Source organism: Ambystoma mexicanum, chromosome 14 (genome assembly GCF_040938575.1).
Source record: "Ambystoma mexicanum isolate Mex_15411 chromosome 14, UKY_AmexF1_1, whole genome shotgun sequence".
In the NCBI taxonomy this organism is placed as follows: domain Eukaryota; kingdom Metazoa; phylum Chordata; class Amphibia; order Caudata; family Ambystomatidae; genus Ambystoma; species Ambystoma mexicanum.
The window spans coordinates 136,265,795-136,282,710 of NC_090940.1; the positions used below are offsets into that span (position 1 = coordinate 136,265,795).

The window sequence follows — 16,916 nt, forward strand, 5'->3', positions numbered from 1 at the left end:
CTTGTCTGTTCATCGTGATGGACAAAAAGGGGTCAATGATAACTGTCGGATGGTCTCAAGACTGTGGCAAGAAACACGTCTTTCTTTAGGAAATTTGAGGATTGTTCAGAGGAATCACTGGAAAGGGAAGAGGATCTGTCAGGCGGTGACACATGCCAGGACGAGGAAAAAAAGCATCTCGGAGAAGTACCTGATGACAGTGCGCAAGTATGAAGGGGTTACCGCAGTGAAGATGGGGGAGAATTTGATGCTTTAGAGAACAGTAGGAGATATCCCATGAGAAGTTCCCAATGTCGGACAGAAAATCTACGGGACTATATGGTAGATGTGTAAGGGACAGTCATATCAAAGTTGCATGAATAGCATGGTTGTTATTGTTATGAAAAAGGAGGAGTGTGGTGTTGCCTTTAAGATGGGGCTGTGCTGTGGGATCACCACACGCCTCTAATAAATGGGACATCATGCGATGTGATAGGGAGAGCACGGTCAGACTCCTGATGAAGCAGATCCCAGATTCTGTCTCTCGGTTCGCTGACCCAGCACCACAAAACTCTCCCCACCACCCAGCCCGCCCCATATCCCATAACCCCACACCTCCATGCACTAATTACCTGTTCCTCTTTTCAACTCTATGCTCCACTTTGTGCCTTTGCGTGGCGAATACAAGACATAGAAAGCGGACCGTGCTTTCAATGCCCTGTGTGTGCCCTTTAGAGCAGTCAGCAGGCTGTCCATCCGGTGAATGGTGTTCTTGCCTCTTCACTGAACATGTATAAATCCCTACGCAACAACTAAAACCATGGTCAACCAGCAGCCCTAATTTCAAACATATTTTTATTAAAGTAAAAAATATCTGTTATAGAAGGAAGGACGCATAAGTCTTCAACAAGCATTTAAAAAAGCTCACAGATGACAACTTCGGGGTGAGGGAGGAAGTAGGAAGGGGAGGTGGCATGTTGCAGGTGGCCACTCAACCGTTGCAGTCTTACTCTGCAGTCTTGTCAGAACCGCTTGCTTGTCCTTGCGTTAGTTATAACAGTCTTGCTCATGGACATCCCACGGAGTAGACTTTCGTCGATGTCATCCAGTCCCATGCAGGTATTGAACGGGGCCAGAAATCCATACAGCGCCCCGAGAAGAATGCTGATGGGCCACGTGAGCACAAGCAGCATCAGAATCCAAAACACAGAAAACAAGTAATCGATGCAGTGGATCTCTCTGGCAGGAAAGAGAAAAAGAAGACAGGGTTGCCACTGTGGAAGTATATCTTGATAACAGAAACCAACATGCTGTAGATGCAGACTTTTCTGCAGGTGGACAAAGACACATAATTCATCAAGTTCAATTGACCAAGTGGTGGAATACAGCTCCTTCTTGATAACAGATATGGCAAACAGAGCAAATTCCTTTGCTTACCTCCGACATGAATTTGGCGAAGAAACTGACTAATTTTGAGTTCCATGAAGACCAAAACGTAATTGAAGGATAGCATTGAATCAGTCATAACCACCGACATTTGGTCTAGGCAGATTCCATTCCATTCTCTTGTGCCTTCCTTTGCCACTACAAAAGAAGACTAACCATTTGCGAATCAGTCTTGCTCCTGCCACTGAAGGCCACATGAAATATTTGTATCCATCTTTATGCTACAGACAGAACTGCCGGAAGAGCTTGACAACGTCTCCACTGCAGAGGAACACAAGCAATCTCAGCATACTTTGATCATGGTAAATACTATTCAGTGACGTGCAACTAAATTCCTTGGAGACAGCAAGGAAGGTACCCATGCCTTGGCATACCCCACCCAGGGAGTTATCCCTACAAAATATCCCCACCAAAAATATTGCCATACATATGGCCGTTTGTCTCGCCATAGGTGATATTTTTGGGGGGCGATAATTTGAGGGAGCGGGATTTCGGGGGTGTCTCCCGGACATTTTAAAATAATGTGTGGGTTGCACAGGTGTCCCCCGCAGGGTCCATGGGTCAATATTGCTGCAAATATATCGCAATATTTTTGTATCGCAATATTTTTGCGGCGATATTAACACATGGAACCCTCAGGGTAAACACAACAATAGTGTTGGATGAAAATCTCTGAATTAAACATAGCCGCAGACAATTGATCAGGGCATCTTCAAGTTGTCTGGCCATAGAAAACATGTACTGTGAAAAGCAGGCCCAGGAAAAGAGTATGGTGCAAATTCAAAACACACATAACACCAAAGGCTGATTTCAAAAAGAGCTGCAAGGCACACAGGTCTGAAGAAACTTTGCTCTTGCTTCTCTGCACCTGAAAAACTCAACTCAAAGGTACCCGAGTCACATTGGGACTTGTGAAGGTGGGCTAGCCTGCTCCTTCATGCATGTTCCAGTCAATCAATCAATAAATCAGACTTTATATCGAAATGTTAATTTCATAAAAGTACACGACAAACACAGAAATAACAAATATATAAAACATCCAACACAAATACAACATTTTTGACACATTTGATTTTCTCAAATATAAAGCATTTTCAATAAAACCATAAACAGTGTTGGCCACATTTTTACAGGGAAGGGAGAACAACAGCGTCTTGGCTTCACCTAATGTACACACATTATACAATTTTAAAATAGGTAGGAGAAACTTTCTTCTAAGATATATTTAAAATAGGACAGAGTAAATAAAGAATGAAATCTTCCACTGTGGTGCCATTACAGGCGCAAAAAGGGGTTATGGTCTGGTTCTTACTACTAGACCAATTAACCACTACCAAAGCGAGTGGTAAGAGATTTGCTCTAACATTAAATATTGTACCCCTTTTGCGTGGATTAACGAAACAGCTTGTATAATTATCCAGACTCAGCTGTGATCTGTGCTCCAGAAAATTTTGCACAGTTGCCTCACAGCTTTGCGGGGTTAATGCTTTTTCCTGCACGGTGGTGGCTTTGTTAGGACACTCACCCGGGAACAGGAACGTCTGTATCCTCGTGGGCGGGGAGATGCCTGGCGGCTGTACCCGCGGTATCGTCTTGGCCGAAGGTGTATTCTCCGAGGTCATCGCTCATTTGGGGTGCGTGCCCGCTCCGGGCGAGTCGGGGTGCATGCGTTCATACGCGGAAGCAGCAGGGAACGGGCTTGTGGTTCAAGCCTCGTTTCCATGAATACCTTGATTCCGCGCATGCGCCGGCTCGGATTGCGGGTCAAGCCTCGCTTCCATGCCAAGTCTCTATAAAAGAGCTTCCTGGTCTTGTACTCGCCGCGTCTCAACGCGGTTTGGTCCTGACCTCCCGCTCGCTACTGGATTACCTTGTCCATACTCGGTTACTCCGCTTGCCTTCCTTGTTCCCTTCCTGTTTGCCCTGCCTTCCCCTGTCCTGTTGGTCTGGTTCCTTGGTTGGGGGTCTGGCCTCCCTGGGTTGGGCTTAGTCTGGTCCTGGTATGGAGCCTCTTGTCCCTTCCTTTTCCCTTCTTGCCGCCTTACCCCTCTCCTGCCTGCCCACCTTCCCTTGCCTGAACCCTCCTCTGCTTTGTGCTTGCGTACCAGTGCCTCTACGGTGCCTTTACTCTACCTTTTCTGCTGCCTGCAGTTGCTGCCATACTACAGTCTCGGCTGCCTTCTTCCACCATCTTCGAAAGGGTCTCCGCAGAATCACAAGCAACGCACTCAAGCTTGCTGTTAACATCTACCGACCTTCCCTGTTCAGTGCTCGCACTGTTCTGGCGCCACGTAAATCCAGGGAAGTGTCCACCCGTGGCGTCAGGAATCGGACCCATTTTCAATCCTTCAAATCAGGACGGGACCTGGGCCGGTTCTTGGCGTTACCCTGTCATCTTTTGTTCTACAATCAACGTCCTGGCGACCCCGGCACGCAAGCCTTCAGGAAACACAGGTACGCAGCGTCCTCGGGGCGCACATCTTGACAGGCTTTAAGATTTGAAATAGCAAATTCCCTTTCCTCATTAGTGCATTGCTATAGCCCATCAAGGACACAACTTGCTTTATGAATTACAGCCATGGACTGCAGCCCCCCACCTCAGATGCCAATAGACCCTTAATAAGCCAATGGGAAAGATGATACTTGTTTGCCCTAGTATGCCACAATCTTGCCCACAATGTCAGTGGCTTCAAAGGTAAGATGTTAGAAATATAGCCCCAAGCAGCTTCCAAATGCAATAAATATGTCCGAGCACCAATCGATAATCCAAACAAACAGCACAATAAATAGTTCTCTTTATGTTGGATTGGGGTCATACAAGAGTGGCCCCACACTTCAGCCCGTAGCTCAAAGTTGGGGTTCAATGTAATTTCATTGATGGGTGAAATTTCTCTAGGTTTTTTCCAGAGGATTTTTTTATGAAAAAACCCATTGAAATTGATTTATTTTTATTTTTGGGGGGGTTCCCCTCCAATCCCCATACCTTATTTTTTTTTACCTATATCCGACCACACCACCCCATATATATACTTTTCTAACCCCTCTAAACATTTCAATGAGTGTTTTCATTAAAGAATCCTCAGAAAAAAAACGATAGAAATTTCACCCACCGATGAAAGAACGCTATACCGCAGTTGGTACAGCTTTAGCATTATAGATGGGGTGAATAGTCTCCAGAGGGCACCCTCCCAGGTTTTTACGAAATCGCAGAACTGCCTCATTCACTTGAGCACATTTTGCAGGACTACCTCCTGAGAACCCCAATCCATGTTGTTCTTAATATTCCCCAGGCAAGAGAATTATCTTACCTATTCCAGATTCCCAGTTGTTGTAGAATCATAGGTAATTTGCCCTTAAGGCGACCAACACACATCACCTTTGATTTGGTAGTATTAAGGCTTAGATCTCGGTCTGTCATAAAAAAACAGAACCGGAAACCAACAGTTGTAATGCCTTAGGTGTTCAGGTAAGTGATACGACACTATCTGCCTACCCTAAGGTTGGGATAGATCTGCCTGCAGATTTTGGCGTATCTGCTGCTATGGCACGTAAATCACTAAGTAAAGAGTTAATGTATACATTAAACACCAGAGGTGCCAGGACACAACCCTGCCAGACACCTCGTGTAGATTAAAAACCGGCAACAGCTCATCGGTACCTGACATACAGACCTTAGCTGTCAGATGTTCATGAAGAGACACCAAGATAGCAAGAAGGGGTTTGGGAAAGCCTATACTCCCCAAAGATTCCCATAGTCCCATAGCTTCCCCTGGTTGACATTATCAAAAGCTGTGCTGAGGTCCATAAAACCCAAAAATCACTGTGTACCATGACCTGGCACATATTTATCTCAAATCAAACGTAAATACAGTACCTATTCTATGGTCCCAAATCCCTTGCGAAAGCCATATTGCTCCTCATCCCAGATTCCAGTGGACTTAACCCACTTGTTTAATCTGTTATGAAATAGTCTCCCGAACCATTCTGCTGATGAGCCAATCAGAGAGACAGGATGATAGCAGCAAGGATTTACCCTATCTCTCTTCTTGAACAATGATACAATTGTGGCATCCTTCCAAATCGGTGGGAAAAGATAGTTTCTATTAAATACATTAAACAACTTTATTAATACTTTGACACAGATTGTTAAATTTAATGTTAAAATATCCAGCCGTACCATGTTACTCCAGGTGCTATTCCATTAGATATGATATGATATGATATGATAAGGCATTTTAACGCCCCTATACACTAGTGTTTCAAGCCATGGCTAATAGAGCTTGTCGCACTTCTAAAGTAGAAAACACAATACGATCATCATCTGTACAGGCCCTCTTAGCCATTAAATAGTTCTGGGGCGGCATATGTGTTGCCGACCAGGGGAAATTATATAGTGTGGAAAGATGATTCACCCACGCACTAGCCAGGATGGGACTCTCATTCTTGTTTTGTTTGGTGTCCGATCCATTTGCTAATATCTTCCGAAACATAGTAGTATTCTTACTACGGACGGCATTCTGCAGATCACTCCAAACGTGGTGCTTCCATTGAGATATTGCATCCTTCATCCCCTGTTTATGATTTAATCTAGCGGATTTGATTGCAGAAGCTTTTTTAGGGCGCTTTTTTACTGCGCTAATGAGGCCGCCCTTCTGCATCCCACATTCTTTTGTATACCACTTGGCCCTCTTTGGCCGCTGTGTGCTATAGTAAGAGCTCCTTGTTAAAACAATTCTCGCCGTTGGCATTATGTTGACAAATAAAACTAAGGTATCATCACATGTAATGACAGCCATAGGGCAATCTCCGATTCTAGATACGCCCACAAGAAAAACCAAAAAGTGAGAATCCAGTTGCGCTTTCAATAAATGCAATTGTGTTGATTTGGTAGTAAGTATAAATGATGACAGTATTCACAATTTGAGATCTTCAATCCTTTTACTTTATTTTTATGCCATTTATTTTTATACCATTAGCAGTTGTTTGAATCCTGTCCTATATTGAGTTCATAACGTTGATGGATCCAATGTAAAGTAGACAGTTGAATTGGTGATCATTCAATTACTACCTTGCATAATTGTGATTTTATCCAAATTAGTGTTTCCTTGTGGTTTTGCTTCTGCCTTCCAAATTTTGTAGGTCCTTGTCTTTATTGCATTCATAAAGTTTAATGGATCCGTTGTAGGATAGGTGATTGAATTAGTAGTCATTCAATCGGTTGATATTAGAGTATTTCCTCATATTTTGGCTACGTGTAGGTCTTATTCCCATATTTAGTTCATAGGGTTTGTAGGCCCTTAGTTTAGTACATGATTGAATTAAATGTCATTCAATTGCTTCCTTCAATTTGTTGCTGGGTGTAGTAGTTCCCCTTATTTCCTTAGTAGTTTGCTCCTCAGTATATAGGATTTATAGGTCCTTAGTTCAGTAGATGATTGAATTAGATGTCATTCAAATGCTGCCTTCCTTGTTTGTAGGCTTTGGTGACTTTACAGTCTTTCAGTTGCTATTATGGCCACAAGAAATCAACCTATCGGACAAAACCCCTCCCGTAGTAGTATCCCATTTTATCAGACTTACGACACGGCACTGCCGTGCACCGGCCTACTTCTTAGTGTAATCGGTACCACTTGACCTAGCCCCGAGCAGGAAGATTAGAGGATCATGATCACTTTCCAGCCGGAGCTCTATTTGGAAATCAGATATACAATGCCAATCCTCCAGCGAAAGCATTAAAAATAATCTATTATTGATGCAAACCTGTTATTCTGGAAGGTGAAGCTCCCCGGACGGTCACATCGAAAACTAGATAGCACATGTAGCAAAGGCTTACCAGATCTGGACACTGGCTGTAATATGTTGTAGGCTAGATCTTCTTCCCCCAAAGCCGAGCCCAAACCCGAGCATTCCCCCAGTCACAAACTAAAATCACCCCCCCCCCCAAGAATAAAAACTGGGAGATTGCACCCAATTGAGTGAGCACTCCCCAAGTATTTCCGTGCTACATTTAAACATTCTGCCATATCCTCCCGTAAACCCTGGTGAATTTATTTATGAAAATGTAAACTATACAGAATATCAGCACTAGACATTTTTAAAGACACAGCCAGGATAGCAGTAGCTGATAATAATCGAGAACTAAATGGTGCCAGAGATTCTGCCACCAAAATCATCAGTCTTACACTATTTCTTCCTCTCCGGCTCTTCGTTTTTGCGATAGAGAAAAATGTCACGAACCCATCTACTGCTACAGAGCTAGTCGCCCATGTTTTTTGTAATAATATAACATCAAATCTAGACAAAAAGAGTGCAGAATCTGGGCCAAGTAGGCTGTAGGAACTTTGCTCTTACTTCTCTGCCCCTGCAAAACTCAACTCAAAGGTACCTGAGTCACATCAGGACTTGTGAGGTGAAGGTGGGCTAGCCTGTTCCTTCATGCATGTTGCAGTCATAGACATGCCCGAGGCAGGCCAGAATCATGGTAGATCCCTCCTGGAACTTCTGGAAACAGAGCAATGGCCTGCTGCACAAGATGCCTCACGTGTCAGAGCAGGAGGACAGGGGGTGGTAGCTGGGGGTCTCATCCAAGCTCAGCAACAAATAGGTGAATGGCCTTTTACTCACAATCTCACATTAGGACCAAGGGCCTCATCAGGAGGTTGGCGGTATCCCGGCAGTAATATCGCTGGGATACCACCAACGCAATTAGCGTTACCGAAACACGGTCTGGAATTATTTGCGCCGGATCATGTATAGCGGTGGTTAAGCCCCATTCCCTGTTTGGTCAATTGGACCCAATGGGGCTGGGAGTGCTATTCTATGACAAGACTGGAGGCGAGCATTATGCTTCATCTTCATTTATTTCTACTCTTCAGCAGTTCAACAAAACACATAAAAACCATGAAAAAGTGTAAACGTCCCTTTTCTCTTTTTCTTTTTTTTTTTAAGAACTACAACATCCCTGAGTCTCGGTAGTCCATGCCCTTTCCACCAGTCACAACCCACTTCCTGTGCTCGGGCTCCCCCTCTTCTTTTACTGCTCTTCAAGCAGATAAGTACAATTTCTTCCCTCTCCACATGTCAGTGAATGTATTGACCGGGTTTGAGTGGGAGACTATTAGTAAAGATAGTTAAGACACGGTATGTGTGGGAAAGAGAGGAGGCGCCGATATAGCGCATAAAAAAAAAAAAAAAAATTCTTTATATACGGAGTAACTGTAATAGTCCATAATGTATGCGCGTAATTTATAGAACGGGCGACGCGTTAACGTAGAAGCTTGGGGCGCTTATGACGGCGCGAGGATTACGCGGGAGTATTGCCGAAGGGTTTATCAGGCAGGAGTCTGTTCGTCAGGCGGACGGCCCCGTGTCGTAATTTCGGCACGCCAGGGGTTTAGTCAGCCTCGCGAACCACACAGCACAGGCCAAGCCGGCATCCGAGAGCAGGCCCCCACCCTCGCATAGGCGGAGCCAGCTCCCGCGAAGCACGTAGCGCGGCCAGAATGCTCCACAGGCAGCCCCCACCCGTGGGTGGGCGGAGCTACCGCAGAGAGCACAACGATTTTGAGCGTTAGCCTCCACCCGCGGGTGGGAGGAGTTAGACGCGTAGGACACGAGTTTCAAAACGTCGCATTGAAGCGCCGTTATCTGCAGAGCACAACCGGCATCAGTACGCTCGTGCGAGCAGGTCTTTATTAGTGACCGCAATTGGGAGACCTTTTTCAGAATCAACGGTCATAACGATCGCAAGCGCCGTGTTTCCTAAGGAGCACGTAGTGAGACAGCAGGCCTCGGGATAAGGAGCGGCAGAGGTCAGGAGGCTGCTGGGCTCTTACAATGCTAATTAGCAGAAGATTGGCGCGACTGAGCAGAGGGCTTCACAGGAGCCACAAAGCGATTACGTCTAGGTGCAGCCACTGACTCTAAACGACTTTACTGACTCCGAATCATCAAGAGGGACAGTGGGCGTGCTAAGACACCTGGCTCAGGTATTTTAGGCACAAGCACAAGAATGTCAGAATTTGAGTGGAGCGAGGAGGAGCAGTCCCAGGACCTCGCGGCCAGCTTTAAGAAAGTGCTAGGAAGCTCCCTTGTTGATGCAGTGGCAGAGGGCGTCAGACCCCTACAGGAGAGGCTGGAGACGCTGGAGGCTATGCTTTCACAGCCTAGTAGCAGCACCAGAGACTGGAAGCGCACGCCCGCGGAGCCCGTGAAAGAGGGACACAAGGGGAGTATACTAGCCCTCAAGAGGAAATCCTCTGACGACCCCCGGGGCTCTTTGGAAGGGGCAGAAGATAAGGCCCCAAAGGTGCCTGACGCGTTTGCGAAGCTGAAAGAAGCGTATCTGCAATGGCAGGCAGTGCCACACCTCATGACCCCCACTCCAGGGGATGAAAATATAGGAGATGACCCTGACTCGGAAGATGAGAAGGATGACTACCAGGCCTCGCAAGAAGACGAGGAGGTAGAGGATGAAGACTGGGCGAAACCCAGTGGGGGTAAGAGAGCTCGAAAGGAGAAGCACCTCCTGGAGCCGCAGGAGGACATGTTTGACCCAGATAGTATACGGAATCCGAGGTCCTCCGAGTGGCATCCGTCCCCCCGAGCAGCACAATACATGGCAGCAAGACTACGCAAGCCTCTAGACAAGGAGGTGAGACAACGACTGCGAGCAGAGTGCCCGCGTCCGGATCTTCCGGGAAAAGTAGCGGAAGCTCCCGAGCTCGATCCGAAGATGCTGACATTCGTGTCGAAAACAAGTAAAGACCCACGCAAGGGTATTGACAGGTCCTGGAAAAGCTGCCAGGAAAAAGTACTCGACTTAGCAGGCCCTCTCGCAAAAATCATGGGCCTAGCGGAGAGAGCAAGGGATACGGGGGAGGACGTTGACCCCGAGGCTCTCGCAGGTTGGGCGCAGAGAGCTGTCTGCCTTCTGGGGAATGCGAATTGCGCCATTGCTTCAGAGAGAAGGAAGGGTCTCTTACTCAAAATTGATTCTAAGCTCAGCGATCTTTCATCATATGAAGCGGGAGAAGGAGCCCAGGGCCTCCTGTTCGGGGAGACTTTCGGGAAGGAGATGGGCCGATTGGTAGGGACATATGCTTCTCTCGAGAAGGCCCAAGCATCGATCCGCAAAATATTCCCGAGTAGAGTTTTTGGAGGGACCTGCCGCTCCAGAGGCCGTGCAGCCGGTCGTACTCAAGGAAGAAGGCCTCAGAACTCCAGAGCCCAATACTGGGAGAACAGGAGCCAGGATACATTCTTCCCGTCCAGAGGGAGAGGCCCGAGAGGCCGCAGGTCCAGAGGATCAGGACGAGGTCAAGGGTTTACACCAGGTGAGAGCGGTTCAGTATCCCCCTGTAGGGGGGAGGACGCGCATATTTTTAGAGAATTGGCGCAAGCTTTCAAGCGATTCCTGGATATTGCAGACCGTCAGCGGTCTGAGACTAGATTTCATAGAGACCCCAGTGCAGCGGAGCAGGCCACAGAGTCAGAGGCTAGCGCAAGCGGAACAAGCACTCCTAGACAGCGAGATAGCGCAATTAGTTCGCAAGCAGGCGATAGAGAGATGCGAGACCACACCCAAGTTCGTGAGCAATATGTTCCTGGTCCACAGGAAAGAGAAGGTACGCCCGGTCATAAACCTCAAAGAGCTGAACGGTTGGATCATATATCGCCACTTCAAGATGGAGGGCATACATCAGCTCAGAGACTCACTAAGAGAAGCAGACTGGCTGACGTGCCTAGATCTAAAGGACGCGTATCTCACAGTACCCGTACTCAAGGAGTACAGACCATATCTAGCTTTCCGCTGGCACGGACAGTTCTGGCAATTCAGGACAATGCCATTCGGACTTGCCTCAGCTCCCTGGGCTTTCACGAAGCTGATGAAACCAGTAGCGGCAGCGATCAGAGAGAAGGGCGTCAGGCTGATCATTTATCTGGACGACCTTTTACTCCTAGCAGAGGATCGAGAAGTGCTGGTATACCACACGAGATGGGTACAAGACCTTCTAGTCTCTCTAGGATTTCTAGTGAATACAAATCGGACACCATACCGGCTCAGAGGTTAGACTTCCTGGGGTTTGTACTAGACACAAAGAAAGCAACCCTGGAGCTGCCAGCTCGAAAAATGAAAGACATAAAGAGGGAGATCAGATTATGCCTAGAGAAACAACGGATATCTCTCAGGTCATTGGCAAGGATAGTGGGGCTATTAGCAGCATCTATTCAGGCCATATTCCCAGGGCCCCTGCACTACCGGGCGCTACAGAGGTTGAAGATAAAACATCTACAGCAGGGTCTGAAGTATCACAGGTACCTCTAGATCAAGACTCCATTACAGAACTAGAATGGTGGTTGAAGAATATGGACGCCTGGAATGGGCGAGCCATATTCGGAGACAAGCCAGATCTGATAATAGAATCAGACGCCAGCCGGAAGGGCTGGGGGGCCAGATGTGGGACCCTACAGACTGGGGGCAAATGGAGCGAAGAGGAGCTCCGGCTACACATAAACTGCCTGGAGCTACTGGCAGGATCGTTCGCGATCAAGGCCTTCACAAAAGGAAGAGTGAAATCTTGTGTGCTGCTGAAGATGGACAACATTTCTGCAGTAAGGTACATAAACCACCTAGGCGGTACGAGGTCCAAGTTGCTAGCGGAGCTAGCGAAGGACTTCTGGCATTTCTGTCTACAGTCAGAGACGTCAGAGACAGCAGAGTACCTGCCAGGCTCACTGAATGTAGTAGCAGACTGGAACTCTCGTTACCTGATAGACTCCAGCGACTGGAGACTGGACCCAGCAGTGTTTCAGAGGCTGGACAGGAGATGGGGACCACTACGTATGGATCTTTTCGCCTCTCGGCTCAATGCACAGACGAGCCTCTATTACAGCTGGAGGCTGGATCCGGAAGCTCAAGGAACAGATGCGTTCCTGCAGGAGTGGACAGGAGGTCCACATTACGCTTTTCCCCCCTTCGCGATGTTGAACAGAGTTCTAGCGAAGTGTCGGAGGGAGAGAGCGGAACTGGTGTTGGTTGCACCATTGTGGAAGTCACAAGTGTGGTTTCCAACGCTGATGGAGCTAGTAGCGGACGTACCCAGAGTACTCCCCGAAGGAGAGCGATTGATCACGGACCCAGCTGAGAGCGAGAGGGACACTCCCGCTAGTCGCGTGCAGGATATCAGGAGACGCTGGGCCCTGCCAGGAATTTCGGCACAGGCAGCTCAGCTTATCGCAGAGTCCTGGGCTCCTTCCACTAGGAGGAGCTATGACGCAGCTTGGGCAAAATGGACAAGCTGGTGCAAGAACAGAGGTGTTCATCCCGTTTCAGCACCTGTAGTGGAAATTCTAAATTTCTTAGCGAACTTACTGCAGAACGGAAGAGCTTTCCGTACGATAGGAGTATACAGATCAGCCATATCGGCGGGACATATGCCAATAGAAGGAGTGCCAGCAGGAGAGCACCCCGCAGTAGTTAGACTCGTTAGAGGGGCGAAATTCAGAGTGCCACCTGTGTCCAGATATAACACAACATGGGACGTGGCGACAGTATTACGATTATTATCAGAGTGGCCAACAGATAAATACCTTACCCTTAAACAACTATCTGGTAAACTAGCTATGCTATTATGTCTAATCTCATGCAAACGAGTGTCAGACGTTAGAGCTCTAGAGGTTAACAGGCGAGCTTTCGGACCGGAAGGAGTCACATTCTCCATAGCCAGGAGAACTAAGACAGGCACCTCCACAGTGCATTATTCGTATTTTCCGGAAAATTCGAAATGGTGCGTAGCACGATGTATTAAAGAATACGAGAGTAGAACAGCAGAGAATAGAGCAGCGAATATTACCCAGTTGTTAATAGCGCGAAGGAAACCCTATCACGCAGTAGCATCAGCTACCATAGCCAGATGGGTAAAGGAGATCATGCATGCAGCTGGTGTGAATGTGGACACGTATGGAGCTCATTCAGTGAGAGGTGCAATGGCATCGTCAGCCGCGAGAGCAGGAGTGCCCTTGAGTGTAATAATGCTAGCAGCAGACTGGTCAAACGATCGTACATTTAAAGAGTTTTACTTTAAGCCAGCAGAGAGTCTGGCTAGTACAGTGTTGGGGAAGCTTTGAACAAGCATAATGCTCGCCTCCAGTCTTGTCATAGAATGTAGATTACCCCTGCTATCTGCGCAGGGAGTATTAATTCTATTAAAGACTAAGGAGGCGAGCATTAAATTCCCTCCCGAGTAATGTACTATACAAAATGTCGATGCATTATATGAGTGAGTACACTACAGGAGCACCACCCTAAGATTTTCTATTTATGTTTTCATAGGAGAAGATCAGAAGAATAGCTGAAGGCAGTGCCGTAGCTGAGAGTATTAGGAGACCGGGAGTGCACCGGCAGTGGAGTTTAAGAGTTCAGAAGAGCCTCCGCGCCGTTGGCGAGGATTAGTAAATGGACTTGAGCGATTATCAGAGCGAGTAAAAGCAGAGGAGGAGCCCGAGCACAGGAAGTGGGTTGTGACTGGTGGAAAGGGCATGGACTACCGAGACTCAGGGATGTTGTAGTTCTTAAAAAAAAAAAAAGAAAGAAAAAGAGAAAAGGGACGTTTACACTTTTTCATGGTTTTTATGTGTTTTGTTGAACTGCTGAAGAGTAGAAATAAATGAAGATGAGGCATAATGCTCGCCTCCTTAGTCTTTAATAGAATTAATACTCCCTGCGCAGATAGCAGGGGTAATCTACATTAGCGCTCGTGCTAATACTGGCGGAAATGCCCTCTGTGCCGGCGCATTCACCTCCAGCTTAGAGCGTTACCGCCCCATTTAAGGGCTACCACCCGACTCCTGATGAGGCCCCAAGTGTGCATTTTCTTTTGACCATTTTCATTAGCATGAACCACTTGATAAAGCAAGTGAAAGCCATTCTGGGCGGCTGCCCATTATTGCTGACCCATGATCGATTTGATGCAGCATTTGCTCTGGAATTGCAGCATATTTGTTCATGGAATTTTAAAACCACTGCATGCCTAAATAGACTTTATTTTGGGCACACAGAGTACTTGCAGGTTGCCATACTTTGAATCAGGGCGAGCTCATAGCTGCAAGCACTAGCTAAACTTTCTTGGACAGTTATCAAACAAAAACTGCCCAACTGATTCGCAACTTTCTGTGCTAACCGTCCAAGCAATGTTGGGCCACAATGACAAGAGCATGCTGATGTCGACAGTGCATGTTTAGTACAGGTTAGAAGCCCAAGATAAGCATGCTGGCTGAGAACATGTCCATGTTGAGTGTAAATGCGCTGTGCTCAACATGGTAACTTGCTATGGGTCCTCTGATGTTATAATAAACTTGAGATTGAAAGGTATTGATCTAAAGGGACATTTTGGAACCTAATTGCAGATTACTAGTAATTGAATGCTGTGACACTAGCTCTTTTAATTTCTACAGTGCTAACTGTGGCAGTATTGGTAGCTATAGTTTACCAAATACATAAAAATAAACGGGCCAGGAAATAACAGGGTACCCCAATCAAAACATAACCAAGTGCACTTGTCCTTTGCCAAACCCGCTTCGGGGTGCTTGGTTGATTGGCTGGTGCACGGAAAGGAAAACTCGCGAGACTGATCCCCTTCCCTTGTGGGGGGATTTTCTCTCTTCATAAGAGATAGTTTGGTAGCTGGGTCAGTAGCTGAAGGGGCTGTGATTAGCAGGCCCAGAATGCCCTGCTGTATTAAAATGGTCTCCTTATACTACAACCTTGAGAATTAGCTGCAGCAGTAGCAGATCCTGACTTTTTTCTTTTTATTAGAATAGATTTTTATCTTCCCTTGAACTGACGAGCTTGTGCTTTTTTTTATCAGGGAGGTACTGACCCCCTGACTATGGCTGACTTCAAGGCCTAATAACGTTACACTGTCAAAGGCCCTCATTACAAGTGTGCTGCTCCGGGAAAATTGGCGGTAATTCTGTGACCAGCAGTTTTTTACGGACTAGAAAACTACAGGTTTGCCAGTGGGGGTTCCCTGATTTACCTTCAGCCGAGAGCTGGAGGTAAATCAGGCTCCCACCAGCATAAAGCAGCTGGTATTTCCGTCACCGGTTACTGGTGCCGGAAATACCGGCAATCCCCTCCATGGAGTCCAACAGGACTCCATGGAATGGGGTCTTACCACCCTTTCGGCCACCTGCAATATCCTGGTAATTCCGGGATATCAGGCAGCGGAAACGGTAGGTCATTTTGCCGGCATTCTGTGGGAATTACCGGCGGGATATTGGCAAACTTGTAATGAGGGCCAAAGTCTCCACTGAACTGTGAAAAGTGAATGTGAGGATTGCAATTGCTTCATCTGTTCTCCGATGCACTTCGTGTCTGCTTTTGATTAGTATAAAGCTGAAATGAACTCTGTTCATAAAAAACCCTTGGCTTGGAAGGTTGGGTCTAAACTGGCGACATCCGATAGTGGTAAGAAACTGAATGTCATAGATGAAAGTAGTCCAATAAGTCCTTAAAGTCGCGTCCCACCAAGTCAGGGGTTTAGCCAAGTACAAGACCCCTTGCTGAATAGTGTAAAGTATAGGTGACCTGGAAGGAGACTGCGCCTGATTCTTGCACACAAGACTTATTTTTTTTAATTTTATATTTTTTATTTTTTATTTTTCAGAAAAAATTGCCCCCTTGAGACTTGTAGCAATTCTGCGATTGTACGCGCTTAATCTGAACAGCAGACTAATCAATAGCCCTGATTTGAGAAAGGTCCTTGGAGGACCGAAACACGTGTCATCAACGTTAAGGGCAATTTTTTCTGAAAAATAAAAAATAAAAAATATAAAACTGAAATGAACTCTGGACTGACCTCCAGCGGAGCCGACTCCTTTACATTCCTCTCCACCTCATTTAGAAGAAAGAAAGTCGTGGTGCTCACGGCTGAATAGAGCACCCTTTCCCACGGTTAACCGTTCTCTTAGTTTACAGGAATTAGTGGATCGGCAGTGTTCAGAAGCTACTATATCAGAATGTCAGGGAACTTGTGAGTTGCTTTTCTACAGGCTTAACTGCATTAAAAAAAATCAATGTGGAGATTACCGGGAAAGAACTGTTGAATAGAACATTAAACAGCTTCACCTTTTCTATACCACATTCAGGGCCTGATTTGGAGGTCCATGTAAAAATAGAAATGTGTTGTTCCAAGCCGGAACAACACATTTCTTAAATGCACCATATTTCTGTAGGGAAAGAATGTGGTGCAGGGACATGAAAGTCTCGATTTTGTATGTGCCCGATTTACGGCTTGACAACAGCCGTAGCAACCATGTGCAATGCAGGGCAGTCACATGGAGGGGATTCTGCTCCCAGCAGCACTGGTTTAGCATGTCAATAAAAGGAGTTACAATATGACACCTCTGAGGTGCCATTAACCTCTACTGTACACATTTCCCCTTTATAAACATAGCATTTCTTTAATTGAAGAATCACTTTTCTAGTT

The 16,916-nt window shown here is 46.6% G+C and overlaps 1 protein-coding gene across 1 annotated transcript in view; it reads right to left on the bottom strand.

The window, feature by feature from the left end:
• Positions 1-816: 816 nt before the first annotated feature.
• Positions 817-16,916, bottom strand: part of LOC138527254 (uncharacterized) — a 200,132-nt gene continuing 184,032 nt past the window's right edge. Inside the window, exon 4 of the mRNA XM_069638358.1 lies at positions 817-1,218. Within this exon, the coding sequence (XP_069494459.1) occupies positions 1,002-1,218 (217 nt within the window). The 3' untranslated portion in view covers positions 817-1,001. The remainder of the gene's footprint in view (positions 1,219-16,916) is intronic.